The 21,342-nt window shown below is 43.2% G+C and overlaps 1 protein-coding gene across 1 annotated transcript in view; it reads right to left on the bottom strand.

Annotated features, from left to right (window-relative positions):
- Positions 1-316: 316 nt before the first annotated feature.
- The window catches only part of LOC127643532 (FERM and PDZ domain-containing protein 1-like), a 33,682-nt gene continuing 12,656 nt past the window's right edge, over positions 317-21,342 (bottom strand). Inside the window, 14 exon segments of the mRNA XM_052126326.1 lie at positions 317-2,934; positions 3,878-4,921; positions 5,297-5,441; positions 5,573-5,755; positions 6,061-6,153; positions 7,097-7,220; positions 7,361-7,497; positions 8,072-8,191; positions 9,606-9,731; positions 10,783-10,878; positions 13,163-13,179; positions 13,182-13,256; positions 15,590-15,599; positions 16,300-16,345. Coding sequence (XP_051982286.1) covers positions 317-2,934; positions 3,878-4,921; positions 5,297-5,441; positions 5,573-5,755; positions 6,061-6,153; positions 7,097-7,220; positions 7,361-7,497; positions 8,072-8,191; positions 9,606-9,731; positions 10,783-10,878; positions 13,163-13,179; positions 13,182-13,256; positions 15,590-15,599; positions 16,300-16,345 — 4,834 coding nt within the window.

The following is a 21,342-nucleotide window of genomic DNA, read 5'->3' as shown; positions in this document are numbered from 1 at the left end:
TACAATTATTGTTTAAAGCTTTTTAGAACACAGTATTGGAATGTTGTTCTCAGTCTAGATTCTCAGTTTAGGCTAGATTTTTATGAATTCAAACAATTAAACAATAAAACAGGTTTTATGGTTCAATGGGATTTGTTTGAGTTTATCTGTTGCATGTTTATTATTGGTATGCCAATCTTTTTGGATGATGCTCCAATATTAATATTCTCAATAGAATTTTTGGAATGGCATTTATGTCATGAGAGGGAGCTGTACTGTCAGATTTCTTACAGTTTTAGTCTCAGTTTTAATTATTCCAAAATTAACAGTTCAAAGGTCAAAGGGCAGTGAGAGTACGAAAGAGCTGGGTGAGGCAGAAGACTGAGGTTGTAAGTGCAGTGCATTTGCAAGCAAGGAGTTTAATGCTGAGATCGTGACAAGTCTTCGTTTCAGTAGCACAACCAACTAATTCTGCTTCCCGAGCAAAGTCCTGGTATGTTTTTGCAACATCTTCTAGACCTGTAAGTGATTGGGCATGGCGCTTCTTACACCGCTGGCAGCTGGAGAAGCATAAACACACGCTTGTCAGCTGCACTAGTGAGCGGAAGCTTTGAGACAATGATTGAAGAGTTTCTGGTTTCTGCCCAACCCTCACCACACGCTGACATCCAGCCAAAAGCCCCTGAGCCTCCACGTGTAATCGCCTTTTGTTCTCCGAAAAGTGAGCGACACAGGTATCCCTGGGGTGCTCTTGGACTCCATCCTCATTCTTCATAGCACCAGCAAGGAGACTCAAGAGGGTGTCCAAATCCCTTTGCAAAGAAAGGAATCCTGTTGGTGGTAGGGGATACCGGCGAGACAGCAGGGCAGTGATGACATCTTCATGAGGGTCCGACAGAAAACAATCAGGGGTATCCAAGGAGAATAGAAGGGGACTGAGCTCTGTAGATGAAAAAGATGGCAGTACTATATGTGGGAATAAGAGCAGTGGAGAAGATGGTGAGAAAGATGCAGGGGATGCAGAGAGGGAGGAAGGAGGCATAGACATCTGCAGTGCATCCTCTGTTTCACCTTGATTTGTTCTGTGGGAAAACTCATAGACAGTGAGTTCATCATCGAAGCTGGCACTGTCCAGGACTCCACTGAAACAGTTGGTGTAGAATTTTTGGCAGACCTCTAATGGGGTCTGAGCACTCTCCATTACTGCCTCACACCCCACAGCCAATGCTGAGCTGCAGCTAAAGTCTGGTTTCTCATATGGGCTGAGCAAGTATTGTGGATGGTATATTGTAGGTATGGACTGGCAGTTTGTGAAAACCTCACAGCCAGAGGTAAGGTGATAGGGAGCTGTGGGGAGATTTGAAGAAGGGTGGCTAAATTCTTGTAGTCCAATAATTTCTTTAGATGTTACTACACCCCAGGGCACATTTAGGTTTTGTGTAGTAACCACTACTGATGAAGGGCTAACCTGGAGAGAGTTGATTAAAGTAGGACACAAAGGTGAGGGTATTACAGAAAAATGTTTAGGTTCAGTTTTTGTTTTCTGCTGTCCATTTGCTTGAAGACTACAGTGGCTAACCTCTCTTACCTCATCAATGACCTCAGTGAGCTCCTCAGATACAATAGTAACCATTTTTACCTCTGTTAATTCAGCAACCCCTTCATTCAAGGTGGCATCCTCAGAAGCCTCTTTTGCCACCTCATCTTTATTTATTTTTAGCTGAGTTTCCGAATGCCTTCTTGCAGGCTTAGCATTATCACTGACATTAGAAAGCATTTCCTGAGAACGTGATAGGTAGAGGGGAAGGTTCTGGATCTTTCCCCGAAGTGTTGAGGCCGAGAGTCGTCCAAGGATGCCGCATTAACAGGGTGCAAGTTGGAGGCTTTGAGCGGGTTCAAAAGATGGAATGCCGGGAGACAGTTCTTGGGTGGATGGGTCACAAGAACTGTCAGTTTCATTAGATTCTGGTACTATTGGGCAGACTACAGCTTCTCTATGGGGAAATAAGTGTATTGGTGGGTAAAGTAGTACACCACTATCAGATGTGGCAGACATGCACTTACTCCTTGTCCTCTCTGTTGGTTCCACCACATGTTTTCCCATACCAAATTCTATTCTTACAGTATCATCATCCCTCTCTGTATCAGAGCTTGTAGCATATGATATAGTTGGGACATGGAAGCAAGATAAACTTGATGGGGTTATCTGGCTTAGTCTTGGCAGTGAGCTGCTCTTTTGAGTCAATGATATGCTTTGGAATGAACATTCCATTTGTTTGTCTCCCTGTTCATTTCTTTGACCAGACAATGCACTGCTGTCACACTTTCCTCCAGATGTGTCAAAGAACAAGTGGCCTCCAAACAGTCTCTCAACTAAGCCTCCATCTGCACCCTCTTCCTGATCATTGCTGCCATGGTTGCTGGTGTTACCTGTAACCTGAAGCTCCATGTGGGAGCACAATGCTACTATAGTTGGTAATACAGTGGGCATTCGCTCAGTGACTGATTTGGACTCCATGGAATCTGGTTCCATCTCTATAAGTTGCTGTTTCCGCTGATATGTCTTGTTTGCATGTAAACCCACTTGAGTTTCAGTGGGATTATGGGATCCCAATCCATTGGCTATGAATGGATTGATGGGTTTGAATTCAAGTTGTGCTGGTTCTCCTTCAGAATGGGTTAGGGGTAAGATTGTTGGACATGGATCTTGATCTGAGCACCCACCATCAAAACATGCCATTTGACCAGTCCCATTCTTGATGGATAAAGAACCATAGCTGTTATCTAAGTGATGCTGTTCTGGGAATGATACCATGGATGTGTAATTTGTTTCCATGAATGAGCGACGCTTTTTGGGTCTTTTATGGAACCTTGATAAATCGTGTGTAACCACTTTTTCCCTCACTTCTTTCTCCAGTTCATTCTTCTGTAGATCCTCTGTCCCTTGTTCACTGACTGAATTTTTTTAGAAAGATAAATATCAGTAAACATAAAGTATGGTAAGTAAATATATCTTGTGCATCATATTTCAAGTTTTCTGAAGGTATACAATAGGTTTTGATGAGAAAGAAAATGTCTGTGAAAATCTTGACCTCCATTATGAGTGAACTTTTATGCTTTTTATGCAACTTTTTAGCACCAAAGATCCTGTGTCAACATGCAAGCCACTATGAATGCATGTTTTGCTGAATTTTCATTTTAGGGTGAACTATTACTTTAAAGGGAAAAATGGAAATTCTCAATTTATTTTACTCAATTCTCATGCATCCGAAATGTGTATGACTTTATTCTACACAACACAAACAAAGATTTTGAGAAGAATATTTCAGCTTTGTTGGTCCACAAAATGCAAATGGATGGTGACCAGACATTTGAAGCTCCAAAAATCACATAAAAGCAACATAAAAGTAATCCATAAGTCTCCAATACTTAAATCCATGTCTTCTGAAGCTATATGATAGGTGTGGGTGAGAAACAGATTAATAGTTATTTGCTTTTATATTATAAATCTCCACATTCACTTTCAAAATGTGAAAGTGAAAATGAATATTTAGAATTTTGTTTTAATAAATATATTTAATATTGATCTGTTTCTCACCCACACCTATCATATCGCTTCTGAAGACATGGATTTAACAACTGGAGTTGTACAGACTTATGTGGGCTTTATGTGATTTTTGGAGCTTCAAAAGTCTCATCACAGCTAACTTGTAAGAACGTTTGTGTTCTGCAGAGGAAAGTCATATACACCTAGGATGGCATGATGGTGACTAAATGAGAGAATTTTAATTTTTGGTTGAACTATACCTTTAACTAAACTGCTTTAGTGTCTATAACATTCATTATCAGAAAATATTTAGAACATTTCCTGGAATCTTGAATCTTGCCTTTGAAATACCTTTTGTCATGTCTGCTGAGGAGGGTTCTTCTGGAGATGTGAATCTTTCCTGAGCATCAAAGAACTCATCATCTGAGCAGCTGTCTCCAATTCCTAGTGGGGGCTGAAAAATTGGCACAGTTTCTACCTCGTTCACTCAAGGTCCTTCCTGATCCATCTGCCTTTCCCTAGAGCCTGGTGGAGAGAGAGGTTGTAGGATGCTTCGGGCACTGTCAGGTGTAACATTGGAGCAGATATTGTAGTAGTGTCTTGTGTCTCCTTGCTCAAATGTGAACACATAGTCTGTAGAAGGGGCTACAGCAGTTAACCCCTTTTTGTGGCTTTCTTTTTCTATTCCCTGTTCCTCACAATCCTCCTCCTCATTGGCTTCAGGGGGGCTTGGCAGACATTCAACTATATTTGAGAGTGCAGCAAAACTAAATAAATGGTCAACCTCAGGCTCACCATGTGAATCAGCAGAGCACAGGTCACTTTGGGAATGACAATCTTCACTGTGCAATTGCCTTGGAGAAAATGACGGTGAATAGCGGTCCTCACAGCAATAAGAATCTTTCACTGGAAAGTGGCATGGGCATCTGGCAGAGCAGTAGGTCATGAGGTCGTCCTCCTCTAAGGCATCCATAGAGTCACTGGACATGCTTGTCATGAAATGTGACTCAGTGTGGTATGAATCAGATTCTTCAGATGAAGGGTCATTCACAATGATAACATACTGTGGTTCTTCAGGCTTTTTCTCTTGTTTTTTGTCACCCTTTTCTGCCCCCACTCTCTCATCATCTATTTCTTCTTTTTCTGCAATATTATCATCTATAGATTCATGTATGGTTTCTTTGACCTTCTCCCTATCTCTCTTTTCAACTGCTTCTTCCCTCTCCACCTCACCTTTTTCCACATCAATTTGTTCTTTATCAGTTTCTCCTGGTATCTTATCACTGGGCTTAGCTGCTTTTTCATTGCTTTTGATAGTGCTAGCAATATGTGCAAGGAGAGCATCCATGTCTGTGTCTGAGTCTTCAGAGTCACTGCCACAATGTGACACATAACCTATTTACAAAAGCATAAGCACAGACAACACTCAGATACAGCACACTGTGTTAGGTTGAAATTTGTCTTTGGTATGCAAAAGCTGATGGATGTCATCTGAAATCACACATTTCCTGCATGTGTGGTCACATAACAAAAATTGTTTGTACGTTTGTCATATAAGAAGATTAATATGTTGGGGTATGCTTTTTGTGCACTTGGTTTAGGTCACCCACCAAAAAGTTTGGTGTCCAAAGTTGCACAGAGCATGGTAGTCAATTTAGATAAGGTACTGTAGGCTTGTAGACCAAATCACACCAAATCTGTAGTATAATCATGACGCATGTTAAAATCCTTGTACAAATAGTTTTACAAACATGACCAAGCACTGTATACCCTCCTCTGCAGATATGCGGTGGCTCTTTGAATTAGCTGTCCAGGGAAACACACAGATCTGAGGGTCCACAAGCAGTTTGCAGTATCCAGCCACCAGACACAGTAAATCTTTAACTGCCACTGACTCCAACAACAAGGTTATTGGCTAAAGACAAAAAAGTTTGAGAGAAAGACAGAATGGAGAGGGTAAAAGAGAGAGAGAGGATTATTCTGTACAGAAGTGTAAATATGCTTAGATGTTACAGGTGTAAGAGTACATGCACTGTATATTTATACCTTTATGTCCTGCAGGTAGATCTTGATTAGACTAACTCTCTCAGATTCAGGTAATAGTTCCACTTTGGTAATGCAGCTGAATTCGGTTAGTGTGGTCATGATGCTTAGCTTGTGGTTGATCACCTGACTCATCCCATACTGGGCCCCCACCAACAAACTCACCATTGACTCTCTGTCCTGCAGCTGGTTAAATAGAGAGGAAGAAAAAAAGAGAAACATTAAATGTGACAACCACAGCAAGGGATATTTTGAACAATATGTTAAAAATATTGTTAGATAATTCATCCTTTTTTCAGTACACCATTAAGTATTCATTCTGAGCTGATTTACACAGATACAGAGATTGTTTGATGTGCATAAAAAGCAAATAACACATGGAAAATCTGAATGCAAAGTAATGAAACAATGTCAAAGGCATTGACTACGTATACTGTGGATATTTTTCTGAGACATTATCATTTAGACTCAATTAGTGTATGGAGTCTAACCATCATAGTGGCACTGAAAACCTTTCCTCCATAAGACTTGAGTTCAGACATCTCAATCAAGTAGTTCAGTCTAGCTTGATTTACTGAAATCACCTATGTAAACACCACACACATGTGAAGCTAAGTAAATAGCTGGAGTTCCAAAAACCACACTGAACAAATTACAATGTGTTCAAAATTCTGCTGCTAGGATCTTGACTGGAATCAGAAGAAATGAGCATATTACACCTATTTTAAAGTCTTTGCACTGGCTCCCGGTCAAGTTCAGAGTCGATTTTAAAATACTTATGCTCACATATAAGGCACTGCATGGTCTGGCACCGCAGTATTTGTCTGCGCTTTTAACTTTATACACACCCAAGCGTCATTTACGCTCTTCACAAGCTGGTCTATTGGCAGTCCCACAGACTTCGGTTAGCGTACTGTAGGGGATAGGGCTTTCTCATCCTATGCTCCTAGACTTTGGAATGCACTCCCTTCAAATATTAGAGATGCACAGTCTTTAAGTAATTTCAAATATTTATTGAAAACGCATTTTTTAGGCTAGCTTTTATTTGACTTTTATTTTATTGTATTTTATCTTGTTTTTTTTTTTTTTTCTGTGATGTATTTTTGTTTTGCTTGTTTTATTATGTAAAGCGCCTTGAGAAGCTGCTTTAAAGGCGCTATATAAGAATAAAGTTATTATTATTATTATTATAAATACATAGCAGTTGTACACCACCATAATAAAAGGACCAAAGGAACTGTGGTAATACCATAATTTTTGTACATGTACTTTGGTAATACCAAGGTTTTTCCATGGTTGTACCATGGTACAGTATGCTTTGGCATACCATGTAAATACTATGGCACATGAGTATGTTAATCAATTGGTACCATCTGACACCCCCACTGTACCATGCCACAGAACTTGGTTACACATTATGCACATTCTTTAACTGTTATACTATGGTGGCAAACTCAAAAAGCTGAGGGCACAACACAGACAAAAGGCTGCATAAGCACACACAAATATACATAGACATGTACACGCCTTTAGCTTGGGCTCCTGCGATAGAAGTTTTTTCATGTGGTAACTGATGGCTTTCTTTAAGTCCTTCTCTCTCATGTTTTGCAGTAAGGTGTGGGACACAAAGCTTTCAGTTCCCCACTCCTTCCTGCATTCATAAATGATTAGAAATAGTACACACTTTAGCTATGACACACAAAAAATTTACTTTGAAAATAGTGCACACTTAACTTGAGTTAACTTATGGCACAGAGTTGGACTGTATGTGTTGTGTTTGTTTACACTCACATTATGGCCTTTATTGGTGTTTTTAGGGATTGTCCACTGCTGGCTAGTCTTTCCTGTGCATGTAGAGCAGCTAATCTTAGAGCTGTATTACATTTCATCTCCACTGCAAACCTTTCCTGTAATACATCACTCAAACTCTACACACACACACACAATACAAAATGGTTATTTTCCATCTGTGACTATATACAGTAATTTAAACCTGAAGTGTATAATGCTTTCAATATTAAAATACTTTTCTTATCCCAGTGTAATATGCACAAACAATGATGTTTGGTCAAAAACATGCTTCAGCTCCAAAAACATGTGCATACATTTATATGTACACACACACACACACACACACACACACACACACACACACACACACACACACACACACACACACACACACACACATGTAGTGTTTCCATGTTTTATGGGGACTTTCCATAGACATAATGGTTTTTATACTGTACAAACTTTATATTCTATCCCCTAAACCTAACCCTACCCCTAAACCTAACCCTCATAGAAAACTTTCTGCATTTTTACATTTTCAAAAAACATAATTTAGTATGATTTATAAGCTGTTTTCCTCATGGGGACCGACAAAATGTCCCCACAAGGTCAAAAATTTCAGGTTTTACTATCCTTATGGGGACATTTGGTCCCCACAAAGTGATAAATACACGCTCACACACACACACACACACACACACACACACACACCTGTAGGTATAGATACTCAAATGCCACAGGGTCTTCTTTGAGCATGTTCTCAAAATCTCTGGGCAGAAAACAGACACGGAACAGACACCTGTAGTCGTGAGTCTCCTTCTTCTCAACCACCTGTCACACACACACACACACACACACACACACACACACACACACACACACACACACACACACACACACACACACACACACACTATTAGACATACACAATATGAGGAATGTACACTCACCTAAAGGATTATTAGGAACACCATACTAATACTGTGTTTGACCCCCTTTCGCCTTCAGAACTGCGTGGCATTGATTCAACAAGGTGCTGAAAGCATTCTTTAGAAATGTTGGCCCATATTGATAGGATAGCATCTTGCAGTTGATGGAGATCTGTGGGATGCACATCCAGGGCACGAAGCTCCCGTTCCACCACATCCCAAAGATGCTCTATTGGGTTGAGATCTGGTGACTGTGGGGGCCATTTTAGTACAGTGAACTCATTGTCATGTTCAAGAAACCAATTTGAAATGATTCGAGCTTTGTGACATGGTGCATTATCCTGCTGGAAGTAGCCATCAGAGGATGGGTACATGGTGGCCATAAAGGGATGGACATGGTCAGAAACAATGCTCAGGTAGGCCGTGGCATTTAAACAATTCCCAATTGGCACTAAGGGGCCTAAAGTGTGCCAAGAAAACATCCCCCACACCATTACACCACCACCACCAGCCTGCACAGTGGTAACAAGGCATGATGGATCCATGTTCTCATTCTGTTTACGCTGAATTCTGACTCTACCATCTGAATGTCTCAACAGAAATCGAGACTCATCAGACCAGGCAACATTTTTCCAGTCTTCAACTGTCCAGTTTTGGTGAGCTCTTGCAAATTGTAGCCTCTTTTTCCTATTTGTAGTGGAGATGAGTGGTACCCGGTGGGGTCTTCTGCTGTTGTAGCCCATCCGCCTCAAGGTTGTGCGTGTTGTGGCTTCACAAATGCTTTGCTGCATACCTCGGTTGTAACGAGTGGTTATTTCAGGCAAAGTTGCTCTTCTATCAGCTTGAATCAGTCAGCCCATTCTCCTCTGACCTCTAGCATCAACAAGGCATTTTCGCCCACAGGACTGCCGCGATACTGGATGTTTTTCCTTTTTACACCATTCTTTGTAAACCCTAGAAATGGTTGTAGCGTGAAAATCCCAGTAACTGAGCAGATTGTGAAATACTCAGACCGCCCGCCTGGCACCAACAACCATGCCATGCTCAAAATTGCTTAAATCACCTTTCTTTCCCATTCTGACATTCAGTTTGGAGTTCAGGAGATTGTCTTGACCAGGACCACACCCCTAAATGCATTGAAGCAACTGCCATGTGATTGGTTGATTAGATAATTGCATTAATGAGAAATTGAACAGGTGTTCCTAATAATCCTTTAGGTGAGTGTATAACATACAGATGAGTGTATAAATATAAACTAAAGTATCTAATTTTATATTGTATTTTAACTAGATCCTTTTGTATTTATGTGTATGTACCTGTTGAATAATCTCCTCCTCATGCAGTAGATATAGTTTGCTGATGCTGTATTGTTGTTCCAGTACCAGAGAGAAGTGCTCGATACGGGTGATAGAGAGTTTCTCCTTCAGAGTCATCACTATGTCCTAGTGCCAGGCAATGGGTGGATAACACATAACATAAGAAGATACACAAATCATGACAGTATACAATATAGAGGGCATCATTATACTGTACAGGCTTAATTTATATACCATTACAGTATCTACCATTACAGTAAACATTTAATACACAACATAGGTTAAAGCTAATAACATTTTCCTTACAAGTACTGTGGTGGCACCATGATACAATTATTGTATCAGATGGTAGTACCATGGCATTTTTATACAGTACACACTACATGGCCAAAAGCATTTGCACACCCACTTCTAATGAACAGGTATGGCAAATCCACTAATTTCAGTGAAGACAAAACCTAATGCTAAAGCAAACACAACAATCACATTTTACAGATTTGTGTGCTTCCAAGTTTGTGGCAACAGTTTGGGGAGGCCCTTCTTCTGTTCCAGCGTGACAATGCTCCTGTACACAAATCGAGGTCCATAAAGAAATGGTTTACTGAGTCTAGCGTGGAAGAACAAAGATCGGACCTGAATCTCACTAAACACCCTTGGGATGAATTGGAATGAGATTGTGAGCCAGGCCCCATCGGCCAACAGTGCATGACCTCACTGATGCCCTTGTGTCTGAATGGGAGCAAATCCTTGCAGTCATGTTTCAAAATCTAGTGGAAAGCCGTCACAGAAGAGTGGAAGCTGTTATAGTAGTAAGAGGGGGATCAACTCCCATTCAATGCCTATGTTTTTGAAATTACATGTTTAAGAAGCACATATGGGTGTGGAGTTCACATACTTTTGACAATGTAGTGTATTGAATTATTAATATATGTATGTATGTACCATGATATTCACAAAGTACTTAAAAGATTATCATGGAACATGTCCAAAAAATCATGCAATTACCATTTCAAAAATCCATGGTGATACAATGGTACTTGGCTAATAACATTAGCAACAGAATGAATTATGCTATTTATTGAAGATGTGATGTTCAAACGGCAATTTTTACCCCTTTGTTATAACACCAAACAAAACTTAATATAACATCAGACTATAGTGAATGTGTCAACAGTACCTTAACCGTGGTTTTAGATTCAAATTTAAAAGCCTTTGTTTGGCCATTCTCCAAATAGACCTTCAGAACATTAGGCAGGAACAGCAAAGAGTTACCCTGTAGGTCAGAAGTCAATATTTGGTCCAAAGTCAAAGCACAATTTTTATATATACATATATTAACTGTAAAATAACTCATTCTAATAGTAATGATAGTACATGTGCTATAAAACACAGAAACAACCTGGTTTGAGAAATAAAGTCGATTAAGCTACATACAATAACATTTTACTGTTTTATCACTGCCTTAGTAATGTGGTGTGTTTGATAATGGGTTAGTTTAATTGGATGTTAATTAAAAAAAAACATCTATAGGGTTAAGGGAAATAAATAAGCTCTCGGCACTCAACTTTAAGTACTTGAACGGCAACTATATTGTGCAACATGTCAGCATAACTACACAAAGTTTGCATATGTTACATAAAATACTGTATAATGTTAACTCCAATGCAAAAAATAAGAGGCTCAAGTTCAGCTACTGCAAATTATTAAATGTCCTCCCTCAAATAACATTTGAATAAAAATTAAAAAGTTATGTAAACGTATATGACTCTGTACATGAATCATTATTATTTTAAAGGCTTTTCAAACATCCTATTGTATGTAAAGTGGCAATAAAATGTATGTGAACCCTTTGGAATTACCTGCATTTTTTTTTATAATTTTGTCTTAAAATCTGCTTTGATCTTCAAGTTACAATAATGAACAAGCACAATCTTTTTTAACAAATAAAACAAAAATGATTGTATTGTCCTTGTAAATATTGAATACATAATTCAAACATTGACAGTGTAGGTTGGAAAAATTATGTGAACCCATAGGTTAATGACATCAACAAAAGCCAATTAGAGTCAGGATTTGGCAAACCTGGCATCCAGTCAATGAAATGAGATGTGGGTTAGAGCTACTTTTACCTATAAAATATACTCATCATTTTGCAGTTTTCTATTCATAAGAAGCATCTGCTAACATGGACCATGCCTTGCAAAAAGAGGTCTCAGGAGACCTATCATGAATTGTTGCTTTACATAAAGTTGGAAAGGGATACAATGTTATCTCGAAGAGCTTAGATATTTATCCGTCCAAAGTTAAACAAATTGCCTATAAATGGAGATGATCTAGTACTGTGGCCGTCCAGCCAAAATGACTCAAAGGGCACACTGCAGAATGATAAATGAGGTAAAAAAGAACCCTAGATTGACAGCTAAAGACTTGAAAGTATCATTGGAACTAGTTAAAATCTCTGTTCATGAGCCTACTATATGGAAAACATTAAACAGGCAAAGTGTCCATGGCAGGACACCACGAAGGAAGCGGCTGCTTTCCAACAAAAACATTGCTACTTGCCTGAAGTTTGCCAAGACCACCTTGACACTTCACAATGCTACTGGGGAAATATTTTGTGAACTGATGAAACTAAGGTTGAATTGTTTGGGAAAAACACACAGTACTTCGTATGGCGTAAACAGGGCACCACACACAAATATGAAAACATCATCCCAACGATGAAGTACGGTGGAGGGAGCATTATGATTTGGGGCTGCTCTGCAGCTTCGGGGCCTGTACTGCTTGCCATCAGAGGCAAGTTTATCAAGATGTCCTACAGGATAATGTCAGGGTGGCTGTGTGCCAGCTGAAGTTGGGTGATGCATCAGGACCTTAAACACTGAAGTAAATCCACTACAGAATGGCTTAGAAAAAGAAAATAGAGCCTAGACCTTAACCGTGAGTGCCAAAAGCCATTTAAACCAGACATCCTAAGAATATGGCTGAGCCAAAGCAGTTCTGTGAGAAAGAATGGTCCAAAAATACTTCTGAACGTTGTGCAGGTCTAATCTGCATCTTCTGGAAACGCTTGGTAGAGGTTATTGCTGCCAAAGAAGGATCAATCAGTTATTAAATCCAAGGGGTCATTTACTTTTTCCACAGCACTTTGAATGTTTAATGGGATGTGTAAAATAACGACATTAAAGATTATAATTGTTTGTGTATAGTTAGCTTAAGCACCATTGTGGTTGTCTGTTCTTGTGACTTTGATGAAGATGAGATCACATTTTCTGACCAATTACTGCAGAAAACCAGCTAATTCCAAAGGGTTCACATAATTATTATTTTTTTTATTATAGGCCAGGCCTAAAATACAACACCAGATTTTAAACAACATATAACTGGGAGTCGCTGCTCCATCTCTCTATCCACTAAGAGGGTTGACCCCAACTTTAGTGCTTTTTTTCATTTTCTCTCTAATTTTCTCCATCATTCACTCTCTTTCTGTACATTTTGTTAATTAGCATGCACACACTCCATTAATAACATAATATGAATAACAGAATTTGTTAAACCTGTGAGTGACCATTACCATCACCTCCTCTGCAAACCTCACTTTAACTGGGTTTGACTTCAGCTTTGCTCTCTTCTCTGGAGTTATGAAGGATGCAGGGGCGGCGTTTGCGTATGGCAGAGTATGGCCATTGCCATACCCTAGCAGTCAGAGTTTAGATAAAACATCAGCTGATGATGATGCTCGTTAAAGATTTTAGGAGGGCTTTTTAACCCCCTAAATTTCCACCCTTCCACCCCCCCCCCCCGTGTTTCGTGATCGCTCAGTCAGTCACTTTTAAAAGTCATATGAAAGCGGCTCCTCCCAGTATTATCTCCGCAGCGTCAGCGTCAGAACAAAAGCAGATGACAACCAACGTGCGTGCATTTATTGATAAATCGTTGATATTATATATCTGTGTAGTTCTTTGTTTGTCATAAATGCAGTTTACATTATATGATGCTGGAGAAATTCAACACGGTTTCCCACTGTAAAATCTGGGCTTATTTATGATAAATAAATTCCTTTCATTCAAACGACATGAGACTTTGTGACTTTTCCTACTATTGCTATACTTCATACCTTATTCCTACTTCAGTGCAATAAAGTTGCTTAAAAAAATGGATTCATTTATTCATTTGATAATAAATCCGAAGGCAAAACACGTGATAAGTGACCACTCACGATGAGCGCTGCTCTTATGATCTTAACGCGACTTCTCTGATTGGATCAGAAAAAAACAACGTATTTTTATTATTATTTTAACAACGTCTAAAACACAATAGCATATTTTAAATGAACACATAAATGTATGATATATGTTTAGATTATTGCAAAAGTATTATTATTATTTTTTAAATTGTGGAGTGAGTGCGCAGCCGCAGCTATTGCATCACTTAATCACGCGTCTTTTGATTAGCCTGTCAGTCATACGGAGTAAACATGAAATGAAACAGGCCGATTCAATCCTCCTTGGATGTTTTTTATTGAAGAAATTAAATAAAAAAACGAGGACTGTAGTGCTGTCAGTGTCAGCGAAACGTCATCTGGGCCTTCAGATTCTGATGCAAATCCTACATCAGAGATGCCACCAGCCAGCATTAGCTGCAACACGGTGGAAGATATTAGCAAAACTAAAAATGAAGCACAGAGGCAACCGCAGCTTTTAAACTTTCCAATCCGAAATGGGAGACGATTTTCGTCACAGCTTTACAAAATTCATGAATGGATAGAATATTCCATTTCAGACAATGCTGTTTTTTCCTATGCCTGTCGACATTTTGCCGGTTTGTCACTTGGGCCAGGAGAAAGAAGTGGAGCTCGGCCATTCATAGAGAGAGGTTTTACCTGCTGGAAGAACATGCATTCACAGTTAAGGGAACACACCGAGCGGCCTCGACACAGAGATGCAGTGAAGGCATGGGCAGATTACAAGGATGTATGTGCAGGTAAAAAGCCATCAATAGCAACAGCCATTACAAACAACAGATCTGCCGAGGTGAATGAAAATCAAGCTCAAGTGAAAACTTTGCTACGCTGCACATGTTGATGAAGTCATCCTTGAGTCCCAGGCCAGCTCTGCGAGGATTTTTTTAAAATGTGATGAGAAACCAACCAATGACAACACTATCTTGTCAGATTTAATTCAGTTGCAGTCTCTACCTGTGGCCTACAGTGAGTTAATAAAACTATTTCAAATCGTGCTGACCCTACCGATCACAACAGCTTTGAACGAACGTTTTTTTTCTGTCCTTAAACAAGTAAAAACTTATCTGAGGACAACAATGGGTGATGAGAGACTAAGCCACTTAATGCTCATCTCTGTGGAGAAAGAGCTGGTGAAATGTTTTGATCGGGATGAGCTTGTCACCGACTTCGCACTGCTCCGACCTCGCCGCTACCCACTTATGCAATAAAAACTGCACTGCAACAAAAAGGTAAGACATGTGTTTTTATATTTAATGCTGTTCACTGTGAGTTTTAATTAATAGTGTATTAGAGTTTGTAACGAGTGGAAATAAGGTGTGGCCCCTTTAAGAGCTGCGCGCACCCTGTTGAACTTTCTGCACTCTGTATGGTATTGTATGTACCGTGCGCTTGAATCCCCCATGTATGCGGGTAATCTCTCTTTGGTGCTCATTTTATTTTATCTGGTTTTGTTTGTTTGATAACGCTGTGGAAAGACAGTTGCCCCGAGTTCGACTGCGGAATAAAACGCGAGTTGTTGTGATGCCAATCGCCTCCGTGATTCTGTCTGGCCTAATAACTTCAGCTGTGAGCTATCCCTATTTTCTTTCCCTCCTGAGTCCTGACACAACGCGTTACAAGTTAATAGTGCATTTTGTTTGGTATAATGTGAGGTATATCGTTCGGTAATGTCGTTGTTCTATGTATGCCAGAGGGAATGCCATACTCTAGGTTTTTGTGAAACGCCGCCACTGGAAGGATGACTTAGGTCCCTATGGCACAGCCATTAATTGACATGTTTTACATTCAATTAAATATTCTCCCAACAAACATTTACTGCAAAATTACTTAGGTATTCACAAATGTATCTGCATTGACTGGGACATGTGCTTTTACCTGCCACTAAGAAATATAGTCAGTTGTACAGTCAGGACTGTTGGATGTCAAATCATCATCTACATTTCTTAATATGCACCACCTGCGATATACATTTTATAATTTATGTGTCCTTAATGGATTGAATGCACAAAATAAAACCGGGATATTTATCAAACTATATCTTTTAAGCCTGTTTGCTGAGACTTCCTAGATCTCTAAAGGGAACACAAGGGAAGGGCAAGGGCATGCATCTTGATGCCGTTTCTGTACATCTTCTATCTGATGCTTTGTCTTTAAGAGGAAAACAGGCAAAATAAGGTGGGGATGGTTAGAACTTTGTGATTGATAGATGTGCCAAATTCCATATAAGCTGTGGAGCTTTCTGCTGCACTCTGCGGTCACACATTCCATGTGGGCCTGGTCAATGGGTTGTTCTAATAGTGATCTATAAAATGCTATTGTAAATAATTTCTGCCTCATAACATATGGCAATAAAACACCACATCCTCAAGCCATGCCCCAGTCAGAAGGAACAGTATTGCTCAAACAGCATCTCTAACTAAACAACATCTATATGAGCACATATACACTTACCACAGTATTTCTCAGGACAATCAATACTAAGGTGCCCTGACATTCCCTGTAAATGAGCGTAAAAGAGTACAACATATTTAGTTATACTGCTATAGCTATAGCCACCAGAGGCCTCATGTATGAAACACTGCATGGATTTCATCCTAAAAGTTTGCGTAAAGTCAGTTTTGAATTGTAATTTCATTTGTATTTGACTGTAAATGGGCCTTGTGCCCATAAGATATGCTGATTTCTCCTAATCTTTGTCATGTTTTAGAGTAAAATAGACATACTTTAAAACTATTCTCTGATACTGTATCATCGGATAACTTTAAGAGCTTTTTAAAACAAAAACAAATGTACAATCTTACATTTGTTTCACATATAACTGATATTTTATATTACAAAAACAGCTGAAGTAAAGTTCAGCTATAGAAAAACGGCAAAAGTATTTTTCATAATGTTTTTTATAAGACTATGAACATGGTTCCCCTTCTGTCACTCACTCGACGTTGTGTCGATGAGTTGACACTAGGGGTCGCTCCTGCGGAGAAAAGGCCAATGAGAATTGCCGTGTGGAATTTGCATGCCATTCCCCTGGACATACGGGTATAAAAGGAGTGACGCTGCAAATACACATCAGATATCTTCGGAGCCGAGAGAGCAGTCACAGAGCTGAATTCCTCTGCCGTTCATTCATCTCTACAAGCTGTTGGTTTTACGGCGCTTTCCAGCGGTTCTCCCCCTTGCACACTACGTTGTGCTGAGCACACACCCCTGGGTGCTTCAGCATCAGAAAAAGAGCTCATGGAGTGAATTACTTCATTTATATATATATTTATATTCCCGTATACATATATATACATATAAAAACACCAATAAAAGAGTATATTTCTCTAAAAGAGTGGCACATACGGTGAAGCGTCTTTTTCAAGATGTCTTTCCGTTTGTGTGTATTTTCTGGTTGCGGTCGTTCTCTCTCCCCGTCTGATGGCCATGATCGCTGCCTCTTGTGTCTGTGTGCTACCCACACAGAGTCAGCATTTTTGGATGGTTCATGCCCTCACTGCGAGAGCATGGCCATGGCTACGTTGTGGTCGCGGCTCACCCTCGTAAGAGCGCGAGCCACCCCAGCCGCTCAACGACTCTGTCCTTCTACCTACGGGTATGAGGCAGTGTCGATTAGCGCTGGGGGCGATATGGGGATATGGGTATAACCCCACGGACCTCCCACTCCCCGTCGCGCTCATATGCTCCAACCGAGCGCTGGGGCGCGGTTGCTGGTTTGCTTCACAGCGGACCCGCAATCTCGTTCGGAGCACCTGACAACGATAAGATATCGATCGCGGCATCGGAGAGCGGGTCCGTCATGTCTGACTCTGAGGACTCGGCTGGACTCCCACCCTCGGGTGTGGCGGCTCAGTCGCAGGCTGACGCGAAGCTGACAGCCATGCTTGCCCAGGCAGCCGCGAGTGGAACCCTCCGCCTCCCCCCGAACCCTTGTGGCTCGACAATTGGTTTCTGGGGCACCGCTTACTGCCATGCTCCGCCCCTGTTCCTTTCTTTCCAGAGGTGCATGAGGAGCTTACGCGCTCGTGGCAGGCACCTTTTACTGCCGCACGCGAGCGGTGAGCTCCTCCGCTCTCACTACCCTCGATGGCGGGGCGGCAAGGGGCTACGTGGCGATTCCCCAGGTGGACCAAGTGGTCGCGGTGCACTTATGACCGCAAAACGCCTCCACCTGGCGGAACCGCCCGAGGCTTCCGTTGAGGGCCTGTAGGCTGACGTCGTCTCTGACGGCTAAAGCCTACAGTGCTGCAGGGCACGCCACCTCCGCCTTGCATGCATGGCACTCCTGCAGGTGGACCAAGCCAAGGCACTTAGAGAACTACACAAGGGCAGTCCTGACCTGGGTCTAATGCAGGAGCTGCATTCGGCGACCGACTTTGCCCTCCGGGAAACGAAGGTCACGGAGCGGGCTCTCGGGCAGGCGATGTCCACCTTGGTGGTTCAGGAGCGCCACCTCTGGCTCAACCTCGTCGAGTCGCAAGAGGCTGATAAGGTACGTTTCCTTGACGCCCCCATCTCCCAGGTTGGGCTGTTTGGCGACACCGTTGGAGACTTCGCAACAGTTCTCAACGGTGAGCTATACAGCACATCCTGCCCAGGCGGAGCCACAGACCCCGCACCCCGTCTGCTCGTCGCTAAGCGCATCCCTCTGCGGTACCAACACCAGCCCTGCCACAGCCCGCCCCTCGGGGCTGGCCCCGACGTGGAGCTACCCGCAGAACAGCGATGCCCCCCGCCTCACGGCCGGCAGCCAAGAGCCCTAAGAAGGCTTCGAAGCGCCCCTGAGACGGGCAGCTCTGGGACTCAGGAAACTGCTCTACGGGAGCTGGTAAGCAGACCACTCCCTCTCACGCTGGAGGGGCGGGTGGAGAATCCTTATTTCCTTTTAAAATTTATTTCGCAGCACGCCCAACAGGCTGCGGTACCCACATTTTCCAAAAAAAGAGCAGTTTCCTCAGCCCTCGGGCTCTACTTCCGGTCTCCCCGGCCGTCGTTATCATGGTAAGCAGACCTCCCTCCTACGGAAGGGCGCAATAGAGCCTGTCCCTCCAGCCGAGATGAAGAAGGGGTTTTACAGCCCCTACTTTATCGTATCCAAAAAAGGTGGTGGGTTGTGGCCAATCCTCGACCTGCGAGTTCTGAACCAGGCTCTGCACAGACTCCTGTTCAAGATGCTCATGCAGAGACGCATTCTAGTGAGAGTCCGGCATCTGGATTGGTTTGCGGCAGTAGACCTAAAGGATGCGTACTTTCATGTCTCGATCATTCCTCGGCACAGACCCTTTCTCCGGTTTGCCTTCCAGGGTCAGGCATATCAGTACAAAGTCCTCCCCTTCGGCCTGTCCCTGTCCCCTCACGCCTTCACGAAGGTCGCAGAGGCAGCCCTTGCCCCACTGAGGGAAGCAGGAGTCCACATCCTCAACTATCTCGACAACTGGCTAATCTTAGCTCACTCGCGAGACATGTTGTCTCACAGGGACCTGGTGCTCAGACACCTCAGCCGCTTGGGGCTTCAGGTCAACTGGGAAAAGAGCAAGCTCGTCCCGTTAAGAGCATCTCTTTTCTTGGTATGGAGTTGGACTCGGTTTCAATGATGGCGTGTCTCACCAGCGAGCGCGCACAGTCAGTGCTGAGCTGTCTGCATACGTTCAGACAGAACACGTTGTTCCCACTGAAATCCTTTCAGAGGCTCCTGGGGCATATGGCATCCTCAGCGACGGTTACACTGCTTGGGTTGATGCATATGAGACCACTCCAGCACTGGCTACAGACCAGAGTCGAGAGCCGAGCATGGCGCCACGGCACACACCGCGTCCTCGTCAAGCAGGCTTGTTGCTGCTCTCTCAGCCCCTGATCAGACCTAGCGTTCTTACGGGCAGGAGTTCCCCTAGGCCAGGTCTCCAGGCACATCGTGGTCATGACAGATGCCTCCCAACAGGGCTGGGGTGCCGTATGCAACGGGCACTCAGTCGTTGGCCCTTGGACTGGCCCACGACTGCATTAGCACATCAACTGCCTCGAGTTGCTGGCAGTACTACTTGCCCTGTGGAGGCTTTTTCCGTGGCAAGCACTTCAACAGCCAAGGCAGTCTACGCTCTCGCCACATGTCGCAACTCACCCGCCATCTCCTCCTTTGGTGTCAGCACCGACTCAAGTCGCTGCAAGGCACTCACATCCCAGGCTACCTCAAAAGCACAGCGGACGCGCTGTTGCGGCAGGTTACATCCAGGGGAGAGTGGAGGCTCCACCTCCAGGTGGTTCAGCTGATCTGGAGTCTATTCGGACAAGCGCAGGTAGACCTGTTCGCTTCCCCGGAATCCTCCCATTGCCCACTCTGGTACTCTCTGACTTAGGCTCCCCTCGGCACAGATGCCTTGGCACACAGCTGACCCCCGGGGCTTCGCAAGTATGCGTTTCCTGCAGTGAGCCTACTTGCACAGACGTTGTGCAAAGTCAGGGAGGATGGGGAGCAGGTCCTCTTAGTGGCCCCTTATTGGCCCTCCCGGATTTGGTTCTCGGACCTCACACTCCTCGCGACAGCCCCCTCCCTGGCAAATTCCCCTGTGGAAGGACCTTCTTTCTCAGGGTCAGGGCACCATCTGGCACCTGCGACCAGACCTCTGGAATCTCCATGTCTGGTCCTTGGACAGGAAGCGGTATACTTAGGTGGCCTTCCACCCGTGGTGGTTTACATGATCACTCAGGCGAGAGCCCCCTCAACGAGGTGCCGTTATGGCCTGAAGTGGTGTTCACTCAGTGGTGTTCTTCCCGTGGTGAAGACCCCCAGAGATGCGCAGTTGGATCAGTGCTTTCCTTTCTGCAGGAAAAGTTGGAGGGCCGGCTGTCCCCCTCCACCTTGAAGGTGTATGCAGCCGCTATATCGGCACATCAGTGGAAGGTATGTATTTAGGGAAGCACGATTTGGTCATCAGGTTCCTGAGAGGCGCGAGGAGGTTAAACCCCCCAAGGCCGTGCCTCGTTCCCTCCTGGGACCTCTCCGTGGTCCTTCAGGGCCTTCGGGGAGCTCCCTTTGAGCCCCTTGAGTCAGCAGAGCTAAAGGTGCTCTCTCTGAAGACCGCCCTCCTGACGGCGCTCACCTCCATCAAGAGGGTAGGGGACCTGTTGGTGTTCTCTGTTAGCGAACTGTGCCTAGAGTTCGGTCCGGCTTACTCTCACGTCATCCTGAGACCCCGACCAGGTTACATGCCAAAGGTTACAATGACCCCTTTATAGGGATCAAGTGGTGAACCTGCAAGCGCTGCCCCAGGAGGAGGCAGACCCAGCCTTGGCGTTGCTGTGTCCAGTGCATGCTCTTCGCATCTACTTGGATCGCACGCAGAGCTTTAGAAGCTCCGAGCAGCTCTTTGTTTGCTTCGGCGGACAGCAGAAGGGAAGTGCTGTCTCCAAACAGAGGATCGCCCACTGGGTCGTAGATGCCATCACAATGGCATACCACAGCCAGCACGTGCCGTCCACTGCTGGCCTATGAGCCCA

This window comes from Xyrauchen texanus, chromosome 5 (assembly GCF_025860055.1).
Source record: "Xyrauchen texanus isolate HMW12.3.18 chromosome 5, RBS_HiC_50CHRs, whole genome shotgun sequence".
NCBI classification, from domain to species: domain Eukaryota; kingdom Metazoa; phylum Chordata; class Actinopteri; order Cypriniformes; family Catostomidae; genus Xyrauchen; species Xyrauchen texanus.
The sequence above is the reverse complement of the archived record's forward strand: the minus strand, read 5'-3'. Positions and strand labels throughout refer to the sequence as shown.